This window comes from Hypoxylon trugodes (assembly GCF_022578975.1).
Source record: "Hypoxylon trugodes strain CBS 135444 unplaced genomic scaffold F4822scaffold_4, whole genome shotgun sequence".
Taxonomy (NCBI): Eukaryota; Fungi; Ascomycota; class Sordariomycetes; order Xylariales; family Hypoxylaceae; genus Hypoxylon; species Hypoxylon trugodes.
In genome coordinates, this window is record NW_026250019.1 from 1,995,509 (window position 1) to 2,018,963 (window position 23,455).

General features: G+C 45.9%; 10 protein-coding genes across 10 annotated transcripts; 2 read left to right on the forward strand and 8 right to left on the reverse strand.

Annotated features, from left to right (window-relative positions):
* Positions 1 to 702: 702 nt before the first annotated feature.
* F4822DRAFT_215273 (uncharacterized protein) lies at positions 703 to 1,205 on the forward strand. The gene has a single exon (XM_051453920.1). It carries the CDS (start codon positions 836 to 838, stop codon positions 1,097 to 1,099), a length of 264 nt encoding a protein of 87 aa, XP_051315596.1. The 5' UTR covers positions 703 to 835; the 3' UTR covers positions 1,100 to 1,205.
* Positions 1,206 to 2,538: 1,333 nt separating this feature from the next.
* F4822DRAFT_215294 (glycoside hydrolase family 61 protein) lies at positions 2,539 to 3,531 on the forward strand. The gene is made up of 3 exons (XM_051453921.1): positions 2,539 to 2,784; positions 2,843 to 3,295; positions 3,357 to 3,531. Exons 1-3 carry the CDS (start codon positions 2,631 to 2,633, stop codon positions 3,422 to 3,424), a joined length of 675 nt encoding a protein of 224 aa, XP_051315597.1. The 5' UTR covers positions 2,539 to 2,630; the 3' UTR covers positions 3,425 to 3,531.
* On the reverse strand, positions 3,330 to 5,272 carry F4822DRAFT_215269 (DUF159-domain-containing protein). The gene is made up of 4 exons (XM_051453919.1): positions 4,962 to 5,272; positions 4,353 to 4,896; positions 3,592 to 4,304; positions 3,330 to 3,462 (listed from the first exon to the last, which is right to left on the reverse strand). Exons 1-3 carry the CDS (start codon positions 4,986 to 4,988, stop codon positions 3,691 to 3,693), a joined length of 1,185 nt encoding a protein of 394 aa, XP_051315598.1. The 5' UTR covers positions 4,989 to 5,272; the 3' UTR covers positions 3,330 to 3,462; positions 3,592 to 3,690.
* Positions 5,273 to 5,370: 98 nt separating this feature from the next.
* On the reverse strand, positions 5,371 to 6,601 carry F4822DRAFT_399898 (putative 60S ribosomal protein L18-B). The gene is made up of 4 exons (XM_051457799.1): positions 6,434 to 6,601; positions 6,152 to 6,256; positions 5,689 to 6,056; positions 5,371 to 5,635 (listed from the first exon to the last, which is right to left on the reverse strand). Exons 1-4 carry the CDS (start codon positions 6,435 to 6,437, stop codon positions 5,558 to 5,560), a joined length of 555 nt encoding a protein of 184 aa, XP_051315599.1. The 5' UTR covers positions 6,438 to 6,601; the 3' UTR covers positions 5,371 to 5,557.
* A 200-nt stretch (positions 6,602 to 6,801) lies between these two features.
* Positions 6,802 to 9,060, reverse strand: F4822DRAFT_399901 (mitochondrial carrier). The gene is made up of 5 exons (XM_051457800.1): positions 8,475 to 9,060; positions 8,077 to 8,409; positions 7,681 to 7,959; positions 7,477 to 7,613; positions 6,802 to 7,419 (listed from the first exon to the last, which is right to left on the reverse strand). Exons 1-5 carry the CDS (start codon positions 8,481 to 8,483, stop codon positions 7,185 to 7,187), a joined length of 993 nt encoding a protein of 330 aa, XP_051315600.1. The 5' UTR covers positions 8,484 to 9,060; the 3' UTR covers positions 6,802 to 7,184.
* A 1,169-nt stretch (positions 9,061 to 10,229) lies between these two features.
* F4822DRAFT_399903 (RNA-binding domain-containing protein) lies at positions 10,230 to 12,028 on the reverse strand. The gene is made up of 6 exons (XM_051457801.1): positions 11,717 to 12,028; positions 11,320 to 11,376; positions 11,158 to 11,257; positions 10,872 to 11,098; positions 10,744 to 10,814; positions 10,230 to 10,685 (listed from the first exon to the last, which is right to left on the reverse strand). Exons 1-6 carry the CDS (start codon positions 11,797 to 11,799, stop codon positions 10,636 to 10,638), a joined length of 588 nt encoding a protein of 195 aa, XP_051315601.1. The 5' UTR covers positions 11,800 to 12,028; the 3' UTR covers positions 10,230 to 10,635.
* Positions 12,029 to 12,594: 566 nt separating this feature from the next.
* On the reverse strand, positions 12,595 to 16,335 carry F4822DRAFT_399907 (MBOAT family protein). The gene is made up of 8 exons (XM_051457802.1): positions 15,229 to 16,335; positions 14,921 to 15,161; positions 14,725 to 14,846; positions 14,602 to 14,668; positions 14,394 to 14,494; positions 13,722 to 14,333; positions 13,562 to 13,658; positions 12,595 to 13,464 (listed from the first exon to the last, which is right to left on the reverse strand). Exons 1-8 carry the CDS (start codon positions 15,652 to 15,654, stop codon positions 13,127 to 13,129), a joined length of 2,004 nt encoding a protein of 667 aa, XP_051315602.1. The 5' UTR covers positions 15,655 to 16,335; the 3' UTR covers positions 12,595 to 13,126.
* F4822DRAFT_399909 (calponin homology domain-containing protein) lies at positions 16,333 to 19,398 on the reverse strand. Its single transcript, XM_051457803.1, has 4 exons — positions 18,994 to 19,398; positions 18,722 to 18,932; positions 16,986 to 18,663; positions 16,333 to 16,919 (listed from the first exon to the last, which is right to left on the reverse strand). The coding sequence occupies exons 1-4, from the start codon at positions 19,014 to 19,016 to the stop codon at positions 16,885 to 16,887; spliced, it is 1,947 nt and encodes a 648-aa protein (XP_051315603.1). The 5' UTR covers positions 19,017 to 19,398; the 3' UTR covers positions 16,333 to 16,884.
* Positions 19,399 to 20,009: 611 nt separating this feature from the next.
* F4822DRAFT_215541 (uncharacterized protein) lies at positions 20,010 to 21,110 on the reverse strand. Its single transcript, XM_051453922.1, has 3 exons — positions 20,884 to 21,110; positions 20,615 to 20,780; positions 20,010 to 20,561 (listed from the first exon to the last, which is right to left on the reverse strand). The coding sequence occupies exons 2-3, from the start codon at positions 20,754 to 20,756 to the stop codon at positions 20,215 to 20,217; spliced, it is 489 nt and encodes a 162-aa protein (XP_051315604.1). The 5' UTR covers positions 20,757 to 20,780; positions 20,884 to 21,110; the 3' UTR covers positions 20,010 to 20,214.
* A 614-nt stretch (positions 21,111 to 21,724) lies between these two features.
* Positions 21,725 to 22,812, reverse strand: F4822DRAFT_399920 (uncharacterized protein; the record flags this gene model as incomplete). Its single annotated transcript, XM_051457804.1, has 3 exons — positions 22,367 to 22,812; positions 22,213 to 22,305; positions 21,725 to 22,158 (listed from the first exon to the last, which is right to left on the reverse strand). Coding segments are annotated over exons 1-3 (452 nt in total), but the record flags the coding sequence as incomplete, so codon positions are not given.
* Positions 22,813 to 23,455: the final 643 nt, after the last annotated feature.

Here is a 23,455-nt window from a genome sequence, read left to right on the forward strand (position 1 = left end):
AGTAAAGTAAGGTCAACTAATGCATTTGCATATATTGTATGGATGGAAATGCCTGGGGGGCAAGCCAAGTCGGATGTGTGACGGAGGCGAAGTAGATCGACGGCAACTAAACGAAGAATGACCAGGGTATAAGATGTAATGTATGTGTGTATGTATGTACATACATCTATCCATCTATCTATTCATGAATTTGCTGTCAGGGACAAATAAAAATCTGGAACGTAAAGCCGTGGTCCAATAATAAGAAGGGGAATGGTCAGGTATTTTGGGGTTGCGCGCCAGTGAGGTTGGATGTAAAAGAAAGAAGGTTATTTAGTTATTGACCCCCCCAATTTGAGCAGATTTTTAGTTAATGATTTGGATGCTTGACCCCCGTCTTGGCGGAGTCTGCGGAGTCTACGGAGTAATTAGGTGCGAAAAGGGCTGAAGATTAAGCGTTGAGCCCTCTCCACATTCAGGGGAGCGTCTCCTCAGGCCCGTAATTCCACCGATCAAGCCAAAGATTAGGCCCGCTTAGCCCATTCTTCCCCCACAGTATCCACTGTTTCCCCTCCCCGCTCCATGGATTAGTGTACCTTCAGGGCTATTTTTCTCTTTTCCCCAGTTCTCGCCTGTCTCGCTATAACCCTCACGCATGCATCTCATTTCTAAGCATTGCAAACTCATACATCGCAACCAGTATAGAACCATGTCGTCACGGCCTTTTTTTTTTTTTTTTTTTTTTTTTTTGTTTTGTTTTTTAGCATGGTGAACCTGCAGGGGTTCTATTTAGCGTCGTCTCCCCAACCAAGACGTATAAGGTTAATTGATTATTGATTTGGATAAATATACTTGGATGAGACACTTTCCCGGTTTGTCACCGGCGATAGTATTGTTTACCATTTTCCGCTTCTCAGCCTATATTCCGCCTTTGCTTCAAAATAATCCCTCTCATACTCTCGTAAGCATAAACATCAACTCCTTCCATCGCTTTCCGCCCCGAAACCCCCCAGGTCTGGCCACCTCTCTCGGAACTAATCCACCCAGGATGCCAGCCGGTTGCAAGGGCCGACTGAGGCTGCTGTCACGAGATCGCATACTCTACCTCGGAGACGCATAAGGAACCATTGCTGAGACCCTAGCTCGTCTTTGACTGCATACCCGCGAGCCAGAAAGTCGACACAGGAACATACAGGGTCCGAGGGCGAGGCTAGTAGATTTTCGGTCGCCTACGCTTCGTTTTAGGCAAGATGAGTTCGGCGCTCATCTCCCGTCTCCTTCTAGTCGCCGCCCCCCGGGCCGTTTCTAGAAACAAACCCCAGCAATAAGCTTCTCACCCTTGGTGAAACCAATGGACGGGTAACTTTCTAATTACCACCACTTTGTCTTGTCTATGGGATTTAGTGGGTATTTGGCAGTGAAAAGTCAGATATACGTTGAAGTTATATCGAGGATTATAAGTATATCGTGATTCCCTGCTACGCATGCATTTCATGGGAGTCTTACTACATTTGACGGCATCGCTATGAGAAATCGTATCCCTGATGCTACAAGAACAAAGTTCCGCAATATCATAGCTGTGACGAATAGTATCACGCGCATTTTCGTTGGTTACTCGGACTGTTGCAAACGTTCCTAATCGGGGATACTCGTCACCACGCAGACTACATGAACTGAAGGTATTATTTGAAGTTTTCGCTCCGGCTGAAAGACCTCACCAACCTCCCCTCTTCTCTACGAAAACGGGCCCAAAATGCATGATATCTCAATGAAGCTATTTAATGAAGCTATTTGGAAATGTGATCTCGATAATAGGAGTATTAGGTACTGTCTTGACGAAGTTGCCGTGGGTTGTTAACAACATGCCTTCTACATAGGCAGTGAAAGGATATGTTTTCATGTGGTGGCAATTCTTACTTCGACCGCAAAACATCTAACTACTTCCTCGTCCAATCCCATTGTCGCCTAGATCTTGGACGGAAAGGCCAGGATTTAATTGTATTTCTCCTTTTTTTTATGAATAGAAATCTAGGTCACAAGATCTCCCTTACTAGGTGACCAAAAAGGCGTATTCGATCGTGAGCATCTTGAGCGATCCTTGGTAGCCAGATCTCGCATCCGCTCCTCCGGAGACTCCAGTGCCGAATTTACTTGCTCGTTAGTGAGGACATCGTACATTTATATATATCCCTACTTAGGAACGTAAATTGCTCTGCACCCACAAAACGCACCGCAACGAGTCACGATAGCCAACCAAGATGGTGTCTGAACTAGGCGGTTTAATCTATCTTATTAACAAGCTGTCCTATGACGCCTAGCTCGCAGTCCAACCCCCCCTTGGACTATACCAGGCCGCCCCAAGCCTCAGTCAGCGCTGAAGTGCTGCTTAGCCAATTTTTTTCCTACCAAGACGACTGGAGCCGCGGCCCGCTTCATATACAGAATCCGGGGATTAGGGGTGGTTGAAGAGGTCGAGAACTGCCGAGGGGCCAAGATCGTAGGCGCTTTCGTTTTTAAGGATGGCTCTAGGACACCTAAGTAGCTGGCAGAGCCTGCTACTCTGATATTTTGCGCCCACCGCTTGTTTGCTTTCAGCTCTTGGTAGAATAGGACAAAAAAAGATAATTCCATATCGTTTCTCCTTGATCAAAATGAAGAACGTCGTTGCCCTCGTCGCCACGGCCGTTCTGGCTGCCCAGAGCGCCTCTGCGCACTACATCTTCCAGTCCTTGTCCAAGGGCACCGCCAAGGGAACTGCGTACGAATACGTCCGTCGCAATACCAACTACAACTCCCCCGTCACCGGTTAGTGACTCTTCAAATCGCCATAATAGTAGATCCCTTACTAAGACATGGCCAACAGACCTCTCTTCCAATGACCTCCGATGCAATGTCGGCGGTGCCACCGGCGGGAACACGAGCACCCTCGACATCAACGCGGGCGACCCGTTCACCTTCACCCTCGACACGGCCGTGTACCATCAGGGTCCCATCTCGCTATACATGTCGAAGGCCCCAGGTGCCGCCGTCGACTACGATGGAAGCGGTGACTGGTTCAAGATCAACGACTGGGCACCCAACTTCAGCGGCGGCCAGGCTAGCTGGACCATGAAGGACACCTACTCCTACACCATCCCCAAGTGTGTCCCTAGCGGCGAATACCTTCTCCGAATTCAGTCACTCGCCATCCACAACCCTGGTGGTGTTCCGCAGTTCTACGTCGGTTGCGGTCAGATCAAGGTCAGCGGTGGTGACAGTGCCTCGCCCAAGCCCACTGCTAAGATTCCCGGTGCTTTCAAGGCTACTGACCCAGGCTGTGAGACTTACCTCATCCATTATAAACGACATGCCCTTAGCTAACCTTACTGCTTTAATAGACACGGCCAACATCTACAACAACTTCCACAGCTACATCGTCCCAGGCCCTGATGTCTTCGCCTGCTAAATAGGTTCGTATAGGATTGCCGTGAAGGCAGGGGATATCTTAGGTAGATTATTGTGAGAAGTTTGGATATTGTTTCATGTGATGTATCTCGTTAAGATAGGTCATGACGAAGCGCGCTCTTTTTTGCGGTCATTGTAGATCTTTCAATTCAGAAAGTATTAATTTACCTAGTCAAATAACTAAGATACTGTTCGTACATAGAATTGCGAAGTTATGAGGTCAGGGGCCATCCCCCATGACCTTTATGATTTGAGCAGGCTATGCTTTCATGAGCCATTCGCGAAGAATTTTGTGATCTTCTGTGTGCTGGGTTGTTTCGCTTTGCTTGGGCTTTTAGTCCCATTGCTGGTAGCACTAATCTTTTGTTTTCCTTTTTGCGGAGACGGCGACTTATTTGACGCCACTGACGTTGTCGTGGCTGCTTTCTTCGGGGGTTCCCCAACAACAACTCCGTCTTCAGCTTCTCGCTTGACGCCCACCGAAGATTGGCTCTCTTTTGGGTCATCTGTGACGAACCCCTCTTCCTTGACTTTTATGTCGGGTTGTTCCTTCTTACTGCTCTTCTTCTCGGCACCTTTGGCGAAGAAGTTTGCGATATTGGACTTATTTTCCTTGCTGTCGACAGGAATAATAAATGTAGGCGAGTTATTACCAACTTTACCTACTTCTTTGCTGACGGGGTAGACATCCAACTCCCCACTGAAGGGCTTCAGTAGGGCTTGTAACTCTTTTGACCATTCGTGGCGCTTGGGGTCTAACCATATTCGTAGATCTTCGGATCCATTATCTAAAATTACGGGCATGCGGTCGTGGAGGAAGTTGAGCTGCTTGTTCGAATCTGTGGTGATGATTGTATAAGTGTAGTGCTTATCCTCGTCGTCTAATTTCTAATTAGTATTGCGATTTCTGTTTAATAGCTCCAACTTACTCTCATATTGGACTACATCCCATAATCCAGCGAAACACATTAGTTTACCATCCTTTCGTTTCACAAAGTGCGGGATCTTTTCCTTGCCTCCATCTTTCTTCAGCCACTCGTAGAACCCTTGCGCAACAACGATACATCGCTTCCTTGCTTTCATAGTACTCCACATGCCGCCACTTTGGGCGAGCGAGTCATCTCTGCAATTTATGGCCTTCATCATCGAACCATAGTCTGGGTTGCGCTTAGTCCAGAAGGGGATCAATCCCCATTTCATGCTTTGTAGCTTGTAGCTAATCGGCCGGGACGCGGATGTTTTGGTCTTAACCCCACCTTCGTCGTGTTCATCGTTCCTGGACTTATGAGAAACGTCCGTATGCTGCCCTCGAGAGCCAGCTCCCCAGTCTGGTACATCGGCACGGTAGACAATACCGTGGTAACCTGGAGCGAAATTATAACTTTGCCTGGGAGCGCCTTCGCCTTCATCGTCTGGGGCATCATCTACAGACATATCGTCGTCTTGTAACATCTGACGAACTTGCGCCGGGCGCTACGAATTCGGTTTGTGATTAGTCTCAACTAATTGAATGGATATTGCAAGGTTCTAAGACGTACCAAGGCCAGCGAATAGCGCCCACACATTCTTCAATGGGTGATGTTAATACGGGGGTTGATGATCGTGCGAAGGAGAGGAAGAATTGTAAGGCGAAAGGAAGGCTAATTGGGGCGTAAGATAAATGTTTGGTATATTAAGTTGGGTTGATAAGTAAAATGAAGTTACCCAGGTACCTATCTAGTTATGACGAAATTCATATTCAAACCCTCATGCCTCAGACGCGGGGTCAGGTGATGTCTTTCTTTGATTTTTACAAGATGCTAGAAATCTTTCTCTTTAATTGGCGAATAAAATGCTGACGAGACATTGATGCTTCTCAAGATATGTAGGTGTCGTAGAGATGGATCATTGTGCGGTATAATAGCTTAAGAATATCACTCGATCACTGGAGTCATTCGAAAGAAGAATATTCTCATCTTATCAGAAGAAGTGGCAAAGCATCATATTTCTGTATGAATTGATTTTGTTATCCCGTATCACGCCAAGCCATGCATAAACCACTCCTGAAGTAGCATAACTCCCTCCCAGTTGAGGACTACCTTCATGGTATATCGGAAGAGACGCAACGCAAGACCAAACCCAGCCCCATATTTCCTTACACCTTGAAACCCCTTGACCGTCTGCGACCACGAGCCTTCTCGAACTTGCGGCCCTTGGACTCGATGTAGGGTTTCTACGTAACGTGAGTATGGCGAAAATTAGTAGAAGTAGACCGAGTCTACATACCTTGTGCTTGTGGGGACCCATGCCGAAGTGCTTGACGGCCTCACGGGCGTTCTTGGGGCCGCGTAGTAGCAGAGTGTTGCTACCAGTTGGGGCACGTAGAGCCAGCTGGTCGAGGGTCAAAGCCTCACCACCGGCAGCAGTGATGCGAGCACGGGCGGTGGCAGTGAATCGCAGAGCAGCGATCGAAACCTTGGGGACCTCGAGGAGGCGGTTGTCATCGGTGACGGTACCAACAACGACAACGATCTTTCCCTCCTGACCCTTAGAAATCTGGCCCTTGACGCGCGAGAGGGAGACGGGGGGTCGGTTGATACGGGACATAAAAAGGCGACGGAGAACGACCTTGTTGAAGCTAGAGTCGGTTCGGCCTACATGATAGAACATTCGATTAGTATCATCATACTATGCGGCCATATAGGATAGCCGACACCCTGTTTTCAAATTGCGAAGGGTTACTACTTACGGGCCAGGAAGCGGTACAGCTTCACCAATAGCTTGAGGTAGACATTGTCGCTCTTAGGAGCCTTTCGGTGCGTGTTGCGCACGTGGTGGCGGTCGAGATCGATACCTATTTAGAGAAAAAGCCGTAGTCAGCTTTTTGGTTCAAATATGCTCTATCGGGCGCATCCCAGAGGATGATTCCCAGTTGATCGCAGAGAACGAGAAAATAAATGAGCGACAACAAGGTAGCTCATCTTTCAAGTTTCCACTCGCATAGAAATCTCCAAATAAATAAAGAACGTACCCATCTTGACGGTGACTCTTTGTAATTGAAGGAAATAGAGTCGATGGGAAGGGAAAGTGGTTGTGCTGTTGGGTTAGTAGTAACTGAGAAAATGAAAAAGTATCTCAGGTGGACCGCAGAAAAGTTGGAAATCACAAAGAATCGAGAGAATTGTGTGGGCGAGCGGTGACCACTGGCAGTTAGGGTTGGTCGGTACTACAGAGGTACGTACCTAGGTACTTTTCCGGTTTTTACTCTTGGCGCCAAGAGATTCATCGATTACGTACTGATAAACTTGGTCTAAGCTCCCCATTTAGAATGCCTAGCGCATGATTGCTTCTACATACATACATGTAGTTATTCTATCATAGTACCTGGGTAACTCCTGATTACTTTCAAATTTATTTTATTGTTCTATACAAAATACTGTCTTACAGCTATATCTTTGGGGAAAAGACCTCATGGTAAATACATAGGCCATCCTCGACATATATGATATATGACAGGACGTGTCTTGAGCTGTTTTGTATCGCTCACCACCACCGCTGCCACCTAAATCAAGAACCTCTAGGTCCCTCTATGTTCGTTGATCTACCAAGTCCCCCTTTTAACGTATATCATCCGGTATTCCGTATTCTAGCTAGTGCATCGACGCTATTCCACCGGGAAATTCTGATAGCAACACTGCATATCTAAAGGTAGTCAAGTACAGTTCGGACGTAATCCAGAAATGAAACGTATCCAGCTACGATCCAGTTCCTTTCCTCTCCATTTATAAAACTACTGGTTCCGGCTTCAACCCGACTAAGAAGTCCCGGGTGACTTCAAAGCTCAGCCAGTTGGCGGCCATGCTAGGTGCGACCTTGAGCAGGTTCGGAATTAGACCCTTATATAAGCCCCGTGGCCCTTCTTGAGATAATATCACTCTGACGGCATCTCCTATCGACTTATATTTATAGCCCATGCCAGACATAGTATTGATCTGAAATCTTCGACGCAAAACGTCGCTGTAGGTATGTTAGTCGAATCAGTTATCGGGGAAAAAATGGCAACGGTACACCCACAATGGATACGTGCATGTCTGAGCAACAGCGCCAGATATAGCTCCGGCCAGCAACTTCCGTGCTGCACTAGGATTCTGATCACCCTCGGGCGTGAGAACTTTGCGGACGAATTCGTACGTCATGAAATTCAATCCCACCTGGAAAATCATCAGCATTGCGTTAGCGCGTATAAGAAGTAACTCTTATATGTGGAATATTACTCACATATGGAGCTACACCCGCAACTGTAGGTATTATACCACGATACAATGCAGATATACCACCCTCGTCCCTATACATCACAGCCATTGTAGTCCACATACCCGGGAGCTTCTCTTTCGATGTGTTGCCAAGCGCAGCAAATGACGCCGATTGGATGGATAGTCGGGTTCGCACGATGTCAAGCGGGTATGTGAAAAAGACGGAGGTAATTCCTGCAATGCCACCACACAAAAGTCTCTCGAGAGGACTTAGAGGGGCATTGGGGTACTTCTCGAAGAAATGCTATTATGTGTTAGTTAATCGACCTATAAGGGCTGTGTTTGATATAGGTGCTTTGTATTGCGCAGTCAAAGTCAGGCAGCCTTGTAAACTTGGAAGTGGTCACTGCAGCGGACGTACCCGTTTGTAGAGGTTATAACTACCGAACTGCACCGCAGAGTAGGGGACAATGCGAATGCAATTGGTTCCATTACCAGCCATGAAGCCTCTCCAACCTTCTTCCTTCCACATCTTGGCAAGTGCCTTACCCACTGACAACTTGTATTCATTGTGACCGGCGCTTTGTACTTGGAAGAGGATCTTTAGGCGTTCGAGGGGGGACACGACGGTTCGCGACACCGCACCGGCAACACCACCAGCGCAGAAAGCAGCGACCACCGGCTGTGAGATGAAGTCCTTAAACTGCGCATTTTTCTGTCCGTCGGCGTATTTAGCCTTGAGGTCTTCCGGGCTCTAGAGGATTTGGGTCAGCTATTGCTGCTGCTATATAGGCTAACTTAAGGACGAAGTAGACGTACAACAGCCATATTGGAACTCTAGTGGAACTCTAGCTATGCGGATGCAGCAGAGTCGGCCGACGCGACGAAGGAGGAGGAGGGATGGCGTGTGGTTCACACGGGGCCGAAGTACGGGGTCGAACAAATTTGCGCGCAGCTGATACTTGGGCATGTATATCGAAAGAGATATTTTTAGAACGACTATGGGAACAATGTAGTTTTTATCGAAAGGTTCTGGACGATCCTGGCGACATAGTCGAGCTTGTAGGGCGGGCTGTTATCAAGGGCAAACATAGGTAACGGCGGTAACTGCGCAGATTTTCCAAGTATTGTTCGGTTTGCTCAAGGGAGTCGCTCTTCGTTCCGTTCGGTTAGAACATCGAATTGGTTAAGGCACATAGGACGCTCATAATCGTTCTGCTCCTGAAATATTGAGACTATCAATACTGCTTTATCATAATGAGGAAAAAAGGAGAGTGTATAAACGTGGTACTCGGAAGTCGAGAGAAGAAAAAAAGGGGACGAGGAAAAAATAGAGCTAGAAATTTTAGCTACCTATGTATGAAAGATAGGATGGTAAAATCGTAGCTGACTGGTAGATTTCAAGCGTTGAAGTCGGGAGTCGGCCAGTCGGAGCTTAGAGAAAAAAAAAAGTATTGAGGGGAGAGCGGTCACTTGCTAGACTGTAACTCACCTGAGACTCTAGTACTGACAATAACTGAAAATGACCGTATCACCACCCGCTACATATGTATGTACAAGCACATGTAGAACGTACCTCGTGCGTGTACATAGTAGAATGAAATAAACAAAATATCAAATACCTTCCAAGGTTTCTGAGTAATTAGTAATTGGATAAGGAGGTAAACAGAGGTATAATTAGATCAATTAACGAGTACATATAGGTAGCTCCTTTAAGTCTTTAATTGGTAGTTGGTAAATTTGTAACATCCCTTTAAGGATCGCGGCGAAGACGTTAGGCTAATACATTAAGAAATGGTATTTAAGTTTCAAACGTCAATGCCTTTAAATAAGGATAAACGTTTAAAATAGATTTTCATGGCGCCCATTTTTTTACGTTACGGATCAAAGGTACCTGGTACATTATATTTTCAGTTAACCCTCCAGCGTCGCAAACCATAAAACCGAGAAAGAAACAGTAACAAATAGATATTCACAAGGCTTAGAAGTCGTAAGATCGGCTTCAGGTTTAGGGATTATATGCATCAGATACGACAGTGTGCTGTAGAGGACATAGAACCCCTTGTACTAATATGACGTGACTCGACATGAATGAGGATTTGTTGTTATCATAACCAGTTGTCATTCGACATGAAAAAAGATATGTATATTTCACTACCTCTTGCATGGGATCTCCGCCTCATCAATAACTGCTTGACATTCGGTTGGCTACCATGCTCTAGCATCTAGCCATCTAGGGATATCTCAGCGTTAAGAAGCTGCTCAATGAACCGCCTCGAAGTCATATGCACCTGGACATGCAGGTCGATCTTAGCGCTCGTGGTCCTTTAACCAGCCTACCAGGTTACCTACCCAGACATGTAGATTTACACATACGAAGAGCTTCACGGCTTTTAAACACTCATATCAAAAAAATAGTAGTACTCTACATGATTGCCTAGGTAGGTAAATCTAAAGATAACTCATATATTAAGCATTACATGTTATATTATACCCCTAGAATTTCGTGGGATTTTAGTGATGCGACAAATCGTTGTCACTAGATGTAGGGATGGTCACGAATGCATGTGCATATTCGGGAATACATATATTCATTGGATACCACTAACATACACACTATTCATTTGGACGTAATTCACGAAATCTGGTTGATTCTCTAAATTAAGGTGACTAGCAAATCCATCGTCCTGGCACGTCGCAGACTAGGTACCTAGCTTAGCTGCACTTGCCTCGTAATTTCCGGCTCTCTCGAATAGAAAATCTTAGCAGTCTTAATCGGCGTCGTCTCCGGATTCGGCCTCCCCATTAGTCGGAGATCAAGTATTGCTGGGGTCAACTGATGAAATCGAAACTAGAATATGAGTTACAGCCCAGTGAAAACGCGAAACCAAAACAACCGCGACAAAGGAGATGTCTTATTTTCCTCACTACGTCGCAGATGCAACCCACTGCCGAGGAATAAGATAGTCGGGTATACTTATCACTCTGCAACGTCCAAGTCATCGTGTTGAGGGGGAGGACTGTCGACAGCTACATCCCAAATTGATTAGTGTCTCGACTTGTAGAAACTGATTGGGCGTTAACTCACCTTTACGGTCGTCGCCATTGGTACCGTTGTCACGGCGGTCGCGATCATCACGGTCGTCACGGTCGCGGTCACTATGTATCTAGGGTGTAAGTTCCGATTTGGTGGAGTCAGAGAACGGGGGAATGTACCGAGGATCCGGGCTTCTAGAACGGTCACGAGTATCACGACGATCACGGTCGTAGTCACGATCCCGGTCGCGGTCGCGGCGGTCATCCTTGCGAGGAGAGTAGTCGCGAGTGCTGCGTCGGGGAGAAGGAGAACGACCACGTCGCGGGGATCTACCTCCACGATCGCGTCGCTCACGGTCACGGCCACTGTCAAACCGCCAGGACGCAGAAGGGGGTGTTCGGGCCCACTATAGATTATTGTTAATTCAAAATGCCAAATATGATCGAGTCTCAGAGGGTAACTTACTTCAATCTTCAGAAGATCATCACGGCCGATGCGCTTGTTATGCATCTCATGATAGGCATCATCAGCGTCACGGCGATCTTCGTACTCCACGAATGCGAATCTGAAATTCTAGTTAGACCGCGTCACTACCGCGTTTTTAACTATGCTTTTTTTGCCACTTACAGTCTACTGCTCGCGGATCGCGGCGCAGGAATGTCACAGCGCACAAGGCGACCATAGCTAAATGAATTTATTATGTCAGCAATACCAGAAAATTTATTTGACTTTCCCAATGATTTGTATCGATCGCATGAAGCTTCGAATTCCCATCGCGGTGGGTAGGGGGACGGTAAAACGATGCATCTTAGACGCTACACGACCGCTCGATCGAAAGAAATGGGATGCTGAGATGGATACGGAGGGCGTGGGAGGCAGGAGCGGAGACAAGAAGACGGATCGAGGACTCGACGAAGCCGAGAACGACGAAGCGAGGTCGGGGTTAGGACGAGAAGGCAGGTGACATCGGACACCGCATCCGTAGGACGGTCGATCGATTCACCGACGAGGATAATGGACATACCGTTCGAACTCGTATGCGAGGTCGCGAGCACGCGTGCCGTGGCTGAAGCCGGTCACGTAGAGGGTGGTACCTCCTCGAGACATGATGGCAGGTTGGTTAATGGTAGGTTAGGGTGGAATAGAAAGAAAATAGAAAAGTAAAATTAGTGAGGAATAAATATCCTCGATGATACAAGGCAGAAATAAATTGAGAGGGTCGCGTGTTGGGGGCAAGTTTGATGTTTAAAAAGGAATCCCCAGCAAACCAAGCGAAAGCTAGAGGAGTTCGTCTGAGAGGTTCAGGTTTGCTCAGTGGTTGGCCGAAACCATAAAATTTGCTTTGAAAGGGCCGGCAGAAAGCCGGAACATCTTTTTTCAACCCTGTGACACAGTGTTAAATTGGCCGCACTTGACACATTGCATAACGCAGCAACCATTCTTAGGACGCTATGACGTAGCTCCACAGTAGCTCTTTCTACCTTTTCGTGAAAGACAGCAGGCACCGACCAACAAACAAATGGAGCTAGGTACCTAGGTATTTGCCTACCTACCTAGGTAGGTACGTAAAATCTCAAATGCGACCATTTAATATCCTATTTAACTATCTAGACATACAAGCAATTGGCAGTTTTAAACCGGCGTTTTACCACCTACTGTACGTTCCAATTGAAAACTGTCGAATCCGGTTGGAGATAAAGTCACGAATCCCCCCACGTAACGAAAATAGATAGCCATCCCTTTTAAAACAATCATTTGTCCGGATCTTGAGGAATACTACCATACTACCATCTACGTATCATTGAACATTACGTGCTATATTCCGACCAATTCTCAGAGGTCAGCCCGACCTATCAATCCCAAAATGTTCAATAGCAGTCTATGGCCTGTTGATCACTCGCTGCAAAGATTATGTGCTGCATGAAGGCTGCATAAGCTTGTCAAGTCAAGAGGTTAGACGAATGCATAAGGATGATAAGTAGGAGAAGTATGGACGTATTTCTCACCTAATACTGTCATCCTAATTCTCGAAAATATCGTATCATTCATTACATACAGCTCTTCGCATGAGGTAATTTTCGGGAATCTCGATGCATGTTCCAGACCATTGCACATGCGTGATAGGGACAGTCCCTCATTGGCGAATGATGGTAATGGGTGTCTACGAGTCACTAAGATTGTTCATCTAATAGGAGTAAATTAGAGCCCGGGTAACACTAAAGAGAGTTACGAGCAGCGTATCATTTCCTCTCTAGTATGAAGATAATGCTGTGCTACCATTCTAAAAATCGATAGACAACGCCCCAACGCCTTCAAAACGCCAATGGTCTTGATTTCTTCCGTATATCCCAGCCCTACCGCCCTGTTGTCTCTTTTTTGTATCTCATTTGCACCCGAATATCCCCGAAACGCCGAGTACCTAATTCGGAATCTATCAGAGGATTAAGTACAAACTACAGAGCAAGCTCGGCCCTGTAAATATCCCAATCCAGAAGAGCATATTCCCAAATGTCTTTTGATTGCGAAGCCACTTCGTCCGGCTCATCTTCACGAGTGGAAGCTGGCACATCTGTAAAATAAGCAGGTAGCCGCGAAGCTTCTTAAATATACACCACATAACGAGCTCATGTACGCAAGCGGAAAGAAAGAAGGTGATAAGTGTTGCAGTATGTTTGTTGACTCGCATAGACGAGATTGAGCTGTGATAGACGTGCCGTAGAAGGAAATTATGGACTGGACGATTCCAGTCGCGAGCATACTGGTCCCACGAAACTGTGTAATTACCAGTTAGATGAGATACATTATTAATGAAAATGAAAAAAAAAAAAAAAAAAAAAAAAAAAAAACACATCGTGGTTGGGAAACGTACCGCTGTTCCACCATGCATCGTAGAAGCTTCGGTCCGCAAAATAAGTAAGCTCCGCAAGGATGTTGAGGACCGTTTCCCAGATAAGATACCATGCCAACTAATTATGAATGGTCAGAAACGGTGGCTAATATCAAACTAAATGAAAGTTGCGATAACTCACTAAATATTCCATCATGAAGGGAAAGATGAGGTCGCTCAATAACCACGGGAACTCCTGAAATCGTTGGGCAACCGTCCAACCCATCTCCTTCATATAAACAGTTCTCATCACAACAGGATAGATGAAACCCTGGGAAATCATTATCATAACGAATATTACACCGACTAGAGCACAGGCTTTCTCGGCCACATAGGGCCAATTGATACTGTCGGACCTAGGGTATTGTAACTCGTAGACAACAGTAGGTAGGACAATGTACTCATAGTGGTTCAGGAAAGTGAGATTGTTAGGGTAATAATGTGTAGGGTCCGTCGCTTTACCCCGAAGTTCGTCTGTGAGTGCGTCGGCTTCCCACTTGATCAGTCTCTCAAATAGGTGTACTTGCTCCATGTCGAGTGGTTCTGCTGTCTCGATAGCGCGAGAAATTGTTTCGACGTCATTTTGATCAGCTGATTGAGATTTTGACAATGAGCGTCGTCTCTCATGATATTCATCCGCTGATGGTGGGAGCGCAAGGTGTGATGTAGAGAGAGCGGAGACCTGAGGGCTCGTTAATGATGGTGATGTCACGGGAGAAATACTCTCTAGCTGTTTTAATTTAAGAAGTAGACTCTAGAGTGCGCGTATGAATTATCAGCTGGATGCCACCCAAGGCGAATTGGCGATACTAACCTGCCGTTTCTTATATGTTGACGAAAGGTGGCCATTGTAAAATGCGTAAGAATGCTGTTTCATCAACATCACGAGGCCGTGAAGGACGAAAAATACGGTGTCTAGCAATTATTGGTTAGTATATGGGTGTAAAGGAATTATTAGAAGGTTAGTGTTGGTGTTGGTGTATTCAGAGGTAATTAATGACGGATGTCTGGGAAACTCTTACGTGTCCATGGCCAATCTCGCACAAGCGTGAGGCCGACCACGCTGGCGATAAAAAGCGTTTGCCAAAGCTGTGAAGGCATAAGCCAAAGTTTCTCATTCATTACGTGCCACGAAGAAAACTTACATTTTGTAAGATCCAACCCGTTCTCTCCCAGTCGATATAATTGAGAAAGACTAGGCGTTGAATTACCCAACTCACACCAGTAAGGCCACACATAATCCCATCGGAGAGTAAAAGCACAATAACTAAGCAGTCAATCAACCGTTCTGACTTTGAATATAACTCTTAATGTCTTCGTTATCTTGAGGAATGAACTTACCATCTCTTCGAAACATTGTTTTCATGATCTCGTTAGTACCCAACGGATTTCCCGTTTTCCTCCAATTCTCTGCAGCTATCTTAATGATAGATATAGAAACCGCAATCCAGAAAAGTACATAAAAGCCATGGAATGGGCTATTGGCAGCAACTTGATTTTGTCTGTCGAAAGCTGAGAATTGTCTTGTGAAGACCATATCCCGGAGCTTCTCACGACGAATTGGAGATCGCTTCTCTTTCTCCTGAGTATTTCGGCATTAGTGTGTTGTGAATGAAACTAAATGATAATTTCAAGGAGTTTTGACTTGCCCGTTCTAGGCCTCTCCGTAGTATATCACGAAGCTCTGCATCGTCGCTCGCCACTACATATGTCTTTTTGCCCTTTCCTGATGCATTTAATTTAGGCAAATTTTGGTGGCGCTGTTTCGTCTTGTTCAGCTCTGGATTCTCTAGCGGGAGAATTTCAGGTGTATCAGAACCCGAGTTATCGTATGAATCTGTCTCAGACTTGCGTCGTAGCAGAACCGATTCTAAGGGCCTGTCTCTAGCATCGTAGCCATATTCACTGTTGCTATCTGATGGAGTCTCTGGAGTACGATGTACGGCTCGTAGAGCCTCGGCTAAAGAATTTGGGTGTTGTGCTTCTTGTTTTGAATGCACCTCGTAAGAATCCTTGTCCGATATAGGATTGCCCAGGTCGGGCGAGGCAGGACGGAGTTCCTCCGCTGTGGGCATGTTGTAGGAATAATGAGAAAAAATTGGTTACAACTAACGCCTCCCTCCCGGCGGGACGATAGTAGCTTATACCTAAAGGCCGATGAGTTTTCGGGAACCCGTTGTTGTTGATATGTTATTTGAAGGTCGAATGATAGCGAGAGCCACCATTTACGCTGTTATGAGTTGAATCGACATCCGGAATGCGAGTATTTATAAAGTAAGGCCAGCCTCTAAGCTTATATCTCGCTCGTTCGGATCTATCGTATCAAGCCTTGCCACCTGACTTTTAGTATGGCCGGCACAACCGGGCGAGCCCACCGACTTTAAGAATCCGCTTGAGCCGGTTGGAGCGTGACCGTGGGATATTCTTGAAGAGTTGATGTTCGGTGATAATCTCTTGACCTACATGTGTGAGCGAATACTAAAGTAGGTAGGTACCTGACCAATCTTCGGGCGCATTTATGTATGTCTTTATTTTATTTCTGGAGTATTGTTCGGCCTACATCCTAGTAAGGCTCGGGCTACGCAGATCGAGTAATGTGAAAACCGAGTACGAGCACGATGGGTGTGAAGAGGATTGTGTTACCAAGTACCCAACCCTAATTTGTTTGGGTCTTTGTCTCCCTTCACCTTTCACATGGAATTTCTTACCGAAAATGATAAAATTGGGCAAAAAAACAAAGGAGCCGTCAGCAATCGAATGTTAGACGTAATATGATTGTAATCTTACCATCTAACTGCCATTTAACTGCCCAAGTGGTAAGCCCTGCCCTCTTCGCGGCAAAACAATAGTGGGGTCCTGTTACATTGCATGCGCCGTACCAACAATTAATCCCTATGAATCCCTTATAACATTTCTTTCTTACTTTGGTGCGGTAGGTACAATAAGGCACTACTGCATATGTACTCCCCACACTTTATAGGCGGATTGGGTACCTGCCCGCTGCCTCGGCACCTATGTGGGTAGACCCAAATATCATCCATTTCGATGTATTCATCGTAAGTCCAGCGATGTGGAATATATTAATAATTCACTCATCCTGATACTTTCTTTTTTATTTCTTATCTATAAGGGGTGCCCAAGAGAAAATCTGCATTGAGAATTCCAACAGGGCAAACAAGCAACGCAATGAGCTCAAACGTATCATCATCAGATCTCCTAACTTTTCCAGTAACCTTGGCCCTTTGCTCTTCGTCGCGTCGCATTGTGTTGTAAAGGAAATTGGAAAGAAGAGGAGAATTAGTCATCTACTGCATCTTTTCATAAGTCGCCATTAACGAGCCTATAATCCGTAGTTAGTAAACGCTTCTAGCTGTACATCTCAGGGTTAGATGTTTTGATGTCTTACCGATGAATGTGGTAACTAGTCTGCTTCGAACTTGGCAAATATCCTCGGGAACCAGCCAAATCGTTGCACCCAGCTTTCTGGCAATGCTGATGCTAAGTTTGGCATTGAGATACGCTTCCTCGTCGGTTCGTCCAGGGGTAACAAGGTCGTAGTCGACGTAACTGCTCTTCATGCCGTTCAGCACGTCCAGGAAAAAGATACCGCTGCCGATAGCTGGATCCTTGAACGACCGAACCGATGAATTTCTACCACCTTTTCGAGACATTTCGTTCGCCCATCTTACCATCTCGGCGTCGGTAATCTCTCGTTTGCCAAGGCGTTGTGCCAGAGCCGACAGTGTTAGGGTTATGTCCTTTCGCATCAATTGCCAGACGAGGCCCAGAGTAAGTAGCTTGTTACCGTCGGTAATATCTGCGCCTTGGATTCCAACCAGTGAGAATCCATTCTGCTTACCAAGCTCAACGGCGTAGTTCGTGTTCTCAACAGCCTTAAACCTCATCAATTCAGCACCACTGGCTGGTCTTTTATTTACGTGCCTCCAGTTCACTGATCCCTTGATGACCTTGTCGTAAGCCTGCATCAAAATTGTGCCGTCGCAGAGATCATCAAAGAAGGAAACAACAGCAGGCTGTACGTCAAGACTGTTCAACCACAGAGTAAACACCCTGGCTTCTCGTTCACCTTCAGCATCGAAGTCGTCCACCTGCTGCTTTTCTTCCTCTGTAATTGGATCCAGAGCGGGGTGTGTGTTGAACAAATTGGCAACAAAGGCCAGGTTAAGCTTAGGGTTTCCGGCTACAAGCGAGGTCGGCGTTAGGAACTTTCGACAACCAAGCTTGTCGGCATCAACCAGCACCTCCTCCGCTCGTTGCAATAAATCGCGCGTTTGAAGGGGAGCTCTGCTGCAGCCGTAGTCCCGCCCAATCTGTGCTAGTAGAACCGCATAGTTCTCTCCATCCTTCACATCGCTTGAAAAGTTGGCAACCCGGCGCTGCCAACCGGCCGCTTTGAGGTGATAATTGAACCATCTCAGAAGGATCTGCTCTGGAGGCAATCGCAAAAACTGTTCTAGCGTCTCATCTTCCTCGAGCAATCTGTAGAGCTCGGGGTGAAGTTTGATATCAATTTTACCCAAAAGACCTCTGCGAATAATCTGCCAAATTAAACCTAGAATTAAATGCTCCCGGACTTCAATGATATCACCGCTGCCAATATTGACGACGGAGCATCCGATACCCTTTGCGGACTCGATGACAATGTTGTTGTTCTCTGTCATGTGGAAAGCATTCAACTTCTTGATTTTTCTGCCAGGGACGTTTAGTACACGCTCGTCAATCGTGTCTGGAACGCTATCATTGATGAGTTTGGCAAGGACGAGACCGTCTTTACACTCATCGAACATCTCGAAGGTATCGGTCGGAAAGGGTAATCGGTTCCCTATGTCAGGATCGCCGGCGAGGACCGCATTGATGTGACGGGTGAACTCGGTTCGTTCATCTTCATTAATTGTGTGGGTAACGTTGGCGCTAGAGCCTTGGACATGGATCTTGCCAACACTTCCCTTGGAGGAGTGCCCGCCGGTCCTTTGAGATACGAGGCCAGCAGGGGCAGACGGCGCAGGGCCACCGGTGTTCATGCGCCGTTGAGCAGGAGACGATTCACGCAATTTGGCGATTAACTAGACACGAATTAGTACCAGAAGTATGGCATCTTCCACGCAATACCATTTAACCTACACCAACGTAATCTTCGAGTTCAACCCTTCTGGAAGAGTCAAGTTCAACTTCTTTCAGAGCCTGTCTAACGACATCATACGGCTGTCTCTCGGCCTGCTGGGTAGCCTTGATAGCGGTGGCTTCATCGATGTAGCCTTTGTCGTCGACGTCGAGTTTCCGGAAGGCATCCGTTAAGGCGAATATGTCGCCTTGTTCAAATTGAGGATATTTCCTGTGTAGGATAGTTAAGTTTACTATCTATAGAGCGAAGGAGATAAACGTTGGAAATTTACCTCTGAAGCTTTATAACGTTCATGGCCAATAGGGTTTGGTTTAAGAGCGGGTGAGAATGGTTCGTTAGGCTTCAAGACCTAGCAGTAAATAGCGATGTTTTTGAGTGTCAGCCTTTTAGTAGCGCTCGTCTACTAGATATATGCGGTCGCGGGTACTGGGTTAAGAGGCTCGCGTTCGAAACTTAGGCGTATTTGGACAAAATGATGATGAGAACCTCCCGAGGCTCTTTCAAAGATGTATTGCCTAGATTAGGCTACCTCGAATTGTGGTTTTTAGGAGGTAAGAAAGTTGGCAGTCCGAGCCAAAGCGGCGTACAAGGAGGTTCGGCGGGGGAGGGGGGACAAGCGCCGAATGCTCCTGCTGCGACACTGATGTAATTTCTTTACCCCCCCTAGGTCTTAGCCACCTTAGCTTCTTGGCAAAAAGTCACCAGCCACAGTTAGTTGCGTAAGGCTCAACGCAAGCAGGCTTAGGTAAGGAAGTATCTTATTTTTCAGGCAACAAACTTAGAAGGCGTACCTCGGCACACGGATATTAATAGTGTCGCTAAACTGGTGTTCAAATCCTAATCTTGGCAAAAACATCATTTTTACTGCCTACTTCACGATAAATTGAATATACACCTACAGTCACCAACATACATGAGGTACTAGGTAAATTCAATAATACATGCAATACATACCTAGAAGATAGGATGAAGGTCTTGATATTATTTATTAACATTATATAGATTAACGTGGCCAATTGGTCAGGTTTCCATGGTATTGGACACTTCCAAGTCATCACGTCGAGTAGGTACCTAACAAGCATCGATACTTATACACACACAACACATGCATCAGAGAGCACGTATCAGAATACCAATCTGCAAAACCTTGATATAGGGATGGCCCATCTTGACACTAGTAATCGAGATATGTAATTGGATGGGTCGACCTCGAACTCTGGATTTTGAGAAATTGACCCGATAGTAACATACTTGACAACTCACACTGGTACGAAAAAGGACCAAATACTCAGTTGTCTGTGCTCCCCTTACAGACAAGGAGATTTCACAGCGAGTATTGGTCGTTGCCAGTTAATGCGTTGTGCATCAGTCACCAGCGAGGTGTCCAAATTGGCAACACAAGTACTCCTTTACTCATGTCGATAGCCCACCACAAGTACGCTCACAAGTCGCACTCGACATATGGCGTACGTTATCCCTAGGCAACTCCCCTTTACGCTACACCAAAAACTTCATCGGGGGTAATGGTGAAGTTCAAAACCGACGCCGCATATTGGTTGTATGATGCCTCGGCCTTTCCTGTGTAGTTCCACCACGTCGTTGGCGAATCCAAATCGGTATACTTCAAACTAACTTGGATACGGGGTCGATGCGATGTTCCGTTGGACGTGTTGTTGTTACTTGAAAGGAGCTTCGCAACAACTGCAAATTCGGTCTCGGATTCTCCAAGCGCAGTGCAAGCCTCGTAGGCTGCACCCTCTCCCTGCCCACTGCAGTGAGCTTTGAAAGAAGGCGTCGCCGGCTTATCACTATGGTTTCCAACACCGGTCACATTGAAATCTGTTTCAAGCCGATAAGCTATAAGAAGAATACATCCAGATCGAATATCTTACCATAATTGCATTGTTTTGCGCATCCGGCACTCCACCCAGTTACGGTCCAGCTCCAGCTTATGGAGTCGGCAGCAAGCCGCATTACCGCCGCGGACGCGATGCTAGTGCTGGCTAAGGTGGCTAAAAAGGAAGAAACGCGCATCTTTGCAATGTCTTGGACAAGTGACTAGAAGCGGTTGATACAGGGTCCAAGTAAACGTTGGTAGGGCTTGATTTGACAGAAGCAAAGTGAGAGGCTAATATTACGTTGTTCCAATGAACGGACGTACCTATGTAAATAATAGAAAATCCACCGAAGAAGGAAACCCGTCAGCTTTTAAATATCAATCTGGCCAACCAACACGAGTCACTAGGCTTTGTCGAAAGTAACATTCTTTGGTTCTTGTCGATGCTTGCTTGCAAGTACCAAGTGGACCTGACTATCTGTACGAGGTCGCAAGTAATATGGAGAATGTCAGTCAATATCCCTGCGGTTCCTGGTTGATCAAAGAGGTTTGGGCGTGTATTATTGGAGAAGAAGAAAAGGCCAAGCACGATCACGCTAGGTTGTTCCTATTTCTTGGCTGTCGATCTGTTCCTATGGGGAAATGCTTTTGAAGGACGAAATAAAAGGGGGAACCAACAAGCTCCTTTCGGAGAAGAAAAAAGATACGTTCAGGGGATGCAAGGAGCTAAGTCACGGCTAAGATGTATTTCGCGCAGAGGTGATTAACCCCACTACGGGCGCTAAGTTACAAAGCAGGTACATATGTACCCAGTCATGGGCAATGGATGTACATTTCAATTTCACAGTCCCCTTATCGTCAATTTCATTGTTGTCTTTGGATTCATGCACTTATTAAAATCTCATTGTTTCTATTACTGGACTTCCTCCACCGACTTCCTTACCGAGCGCCACAGGTTCGAATATATATCAACTGTGATACCTGAGTAACTCCGACTACTCGAATTAATAATTCCTGTTATTATCTTAGAGGTGCATCTTGAATCCCTTCTACAGAGCGCTTTTATGATACGTCAGTGGACTTAGTCCCGAGCTCGGAGATTTTATCCGCGCATAAGTAGCTTCAAAATTTGTTTGTTTTAATTGTGACTTGCCACTTATTAGTACCTAGGTAATTTTTAAGTGAAAGGCACACATACATGTAGCCTTAGCAATGAGTAGCGTCATTAGCTTTGTCATCATCCAAACGATTCTTAACTTAAGACAATAAGAGAAAAACAAAGGTATCAATTCTATTGATACATGACTAATTCTGACACCGTTGGACGATATCGGCCTTCGAGGCATATAAATCCTGTATTTTTTCTGGATTCTTAGTTACACGCAATGCCATATCGGATACACTTTACACCCTTGATGTAGTTGGACCAACAGTACCCCCCATCATTCCCGGCTAGCCCATTAAAATACATAAAAAAAAAAAAAAAAATCTATGTATAGCCTCGTAAGGGAGTGTTTGGTAAGGATATTCATCAGCTAGATTTGCTTTGAACGCACAATGCGATACCACCTAAGGATAAAATCATTCCTATCCATGTGTCTAATTTTCGTTTAGCAAGCACTCCAACTTGATGCCATGGCATTGGGAACTTACCCCTGCTGATAACTTTTTTGTCAACCCACCAGTCGCCAAGCACCGTGAAAAGAAATGCCAACGTGTTTACGATTGGGACAGTTAAGCTTAGTTCTACGCGATGCGTTAGTAATTTGAATCTTTGGTAGATTTAGAGAAGAATGAGAGAACTTGCCTGCTTGGCCTATGAGTAAGAAGAACCAAACACTACCCGTCAGATTAATTAGAAGTGGAACGGCATATCTCGGATTCCGTAGCAAGTCAACGACGGCGAAGAAGGCACCGTAGAGTTTACTCTTGAGCCAACTGGCTTTCACATTATCCCTTCCCAGCAATGGATGAGGCGGCGGGTTGTGATTCCGAGCCGCGCGGCGGATGAAAGGCGTCGTAAGCCCCCAAGCAAGCCCGACAAGCAAGAAACCAACGACGTAATTAATGGCTGGCGGTTGTGACTGGTTTGAGGAGGACATCTCTTCAGTTTTGTATAAATTGTTTCGAGGCTGTGGTTTAAGAAAAAGTAAATGATGGAACGCTTGTCTGTGAGACCTCTGAGTGTATGGCTAAGTTATTGCGCCCGCCCCAACTTAGGTAAATACGCCATACAGTCAGTGGCTTGAGCCCGAATGACCCCACTCGGTATTACATAATATGTACAACGTCAACTTGTTTACTATGAGGAATGCTACCCTCAATCGTTTCAACTGCCTTCGAAATGTACTGAGAGTAGCATATACATACTCTCTTGACGAAACGAACACACCGTGTTTCCTGGCGGTCCTTATGAAATTACCTGAAAAGTAATATTGTTAAGTTGAAATCCATATCAAATACCTCGATTCCTTTTGTCTTTCTCGAACTTCCACTTTTTAATAGCCTAAAGTGATAGTAACATATTAGTTAAGGAGACAGTCTTCTCTTCAGCGATATTGCTATGTTGGCAGCACTGTTTTGGTTCGAGCCCCTGGCATTGTTGTCAGTGCTCCCAGACGTTCAAGTTGACATCATGATTAGATATTCGACCCGTCATATTCATTTATTAGTAATAAGAGGTAGAGACTTCGGGGGTTGAAAGCTTTGACGCCCCGATCGACTTGCTTTTTTTAATAATTACACCGCTCGCCTCACATTTGAGGTCTTCATTTCAAGGGAGGTATATACACACTGTGGATGGATCAATGTGGGTAGGTCACCACTTGGAATAATGATTCATGGAAACACACTTGTTCTACGCTTTGTCTTCATAACTTCCTGAGCTTGCTTTTAA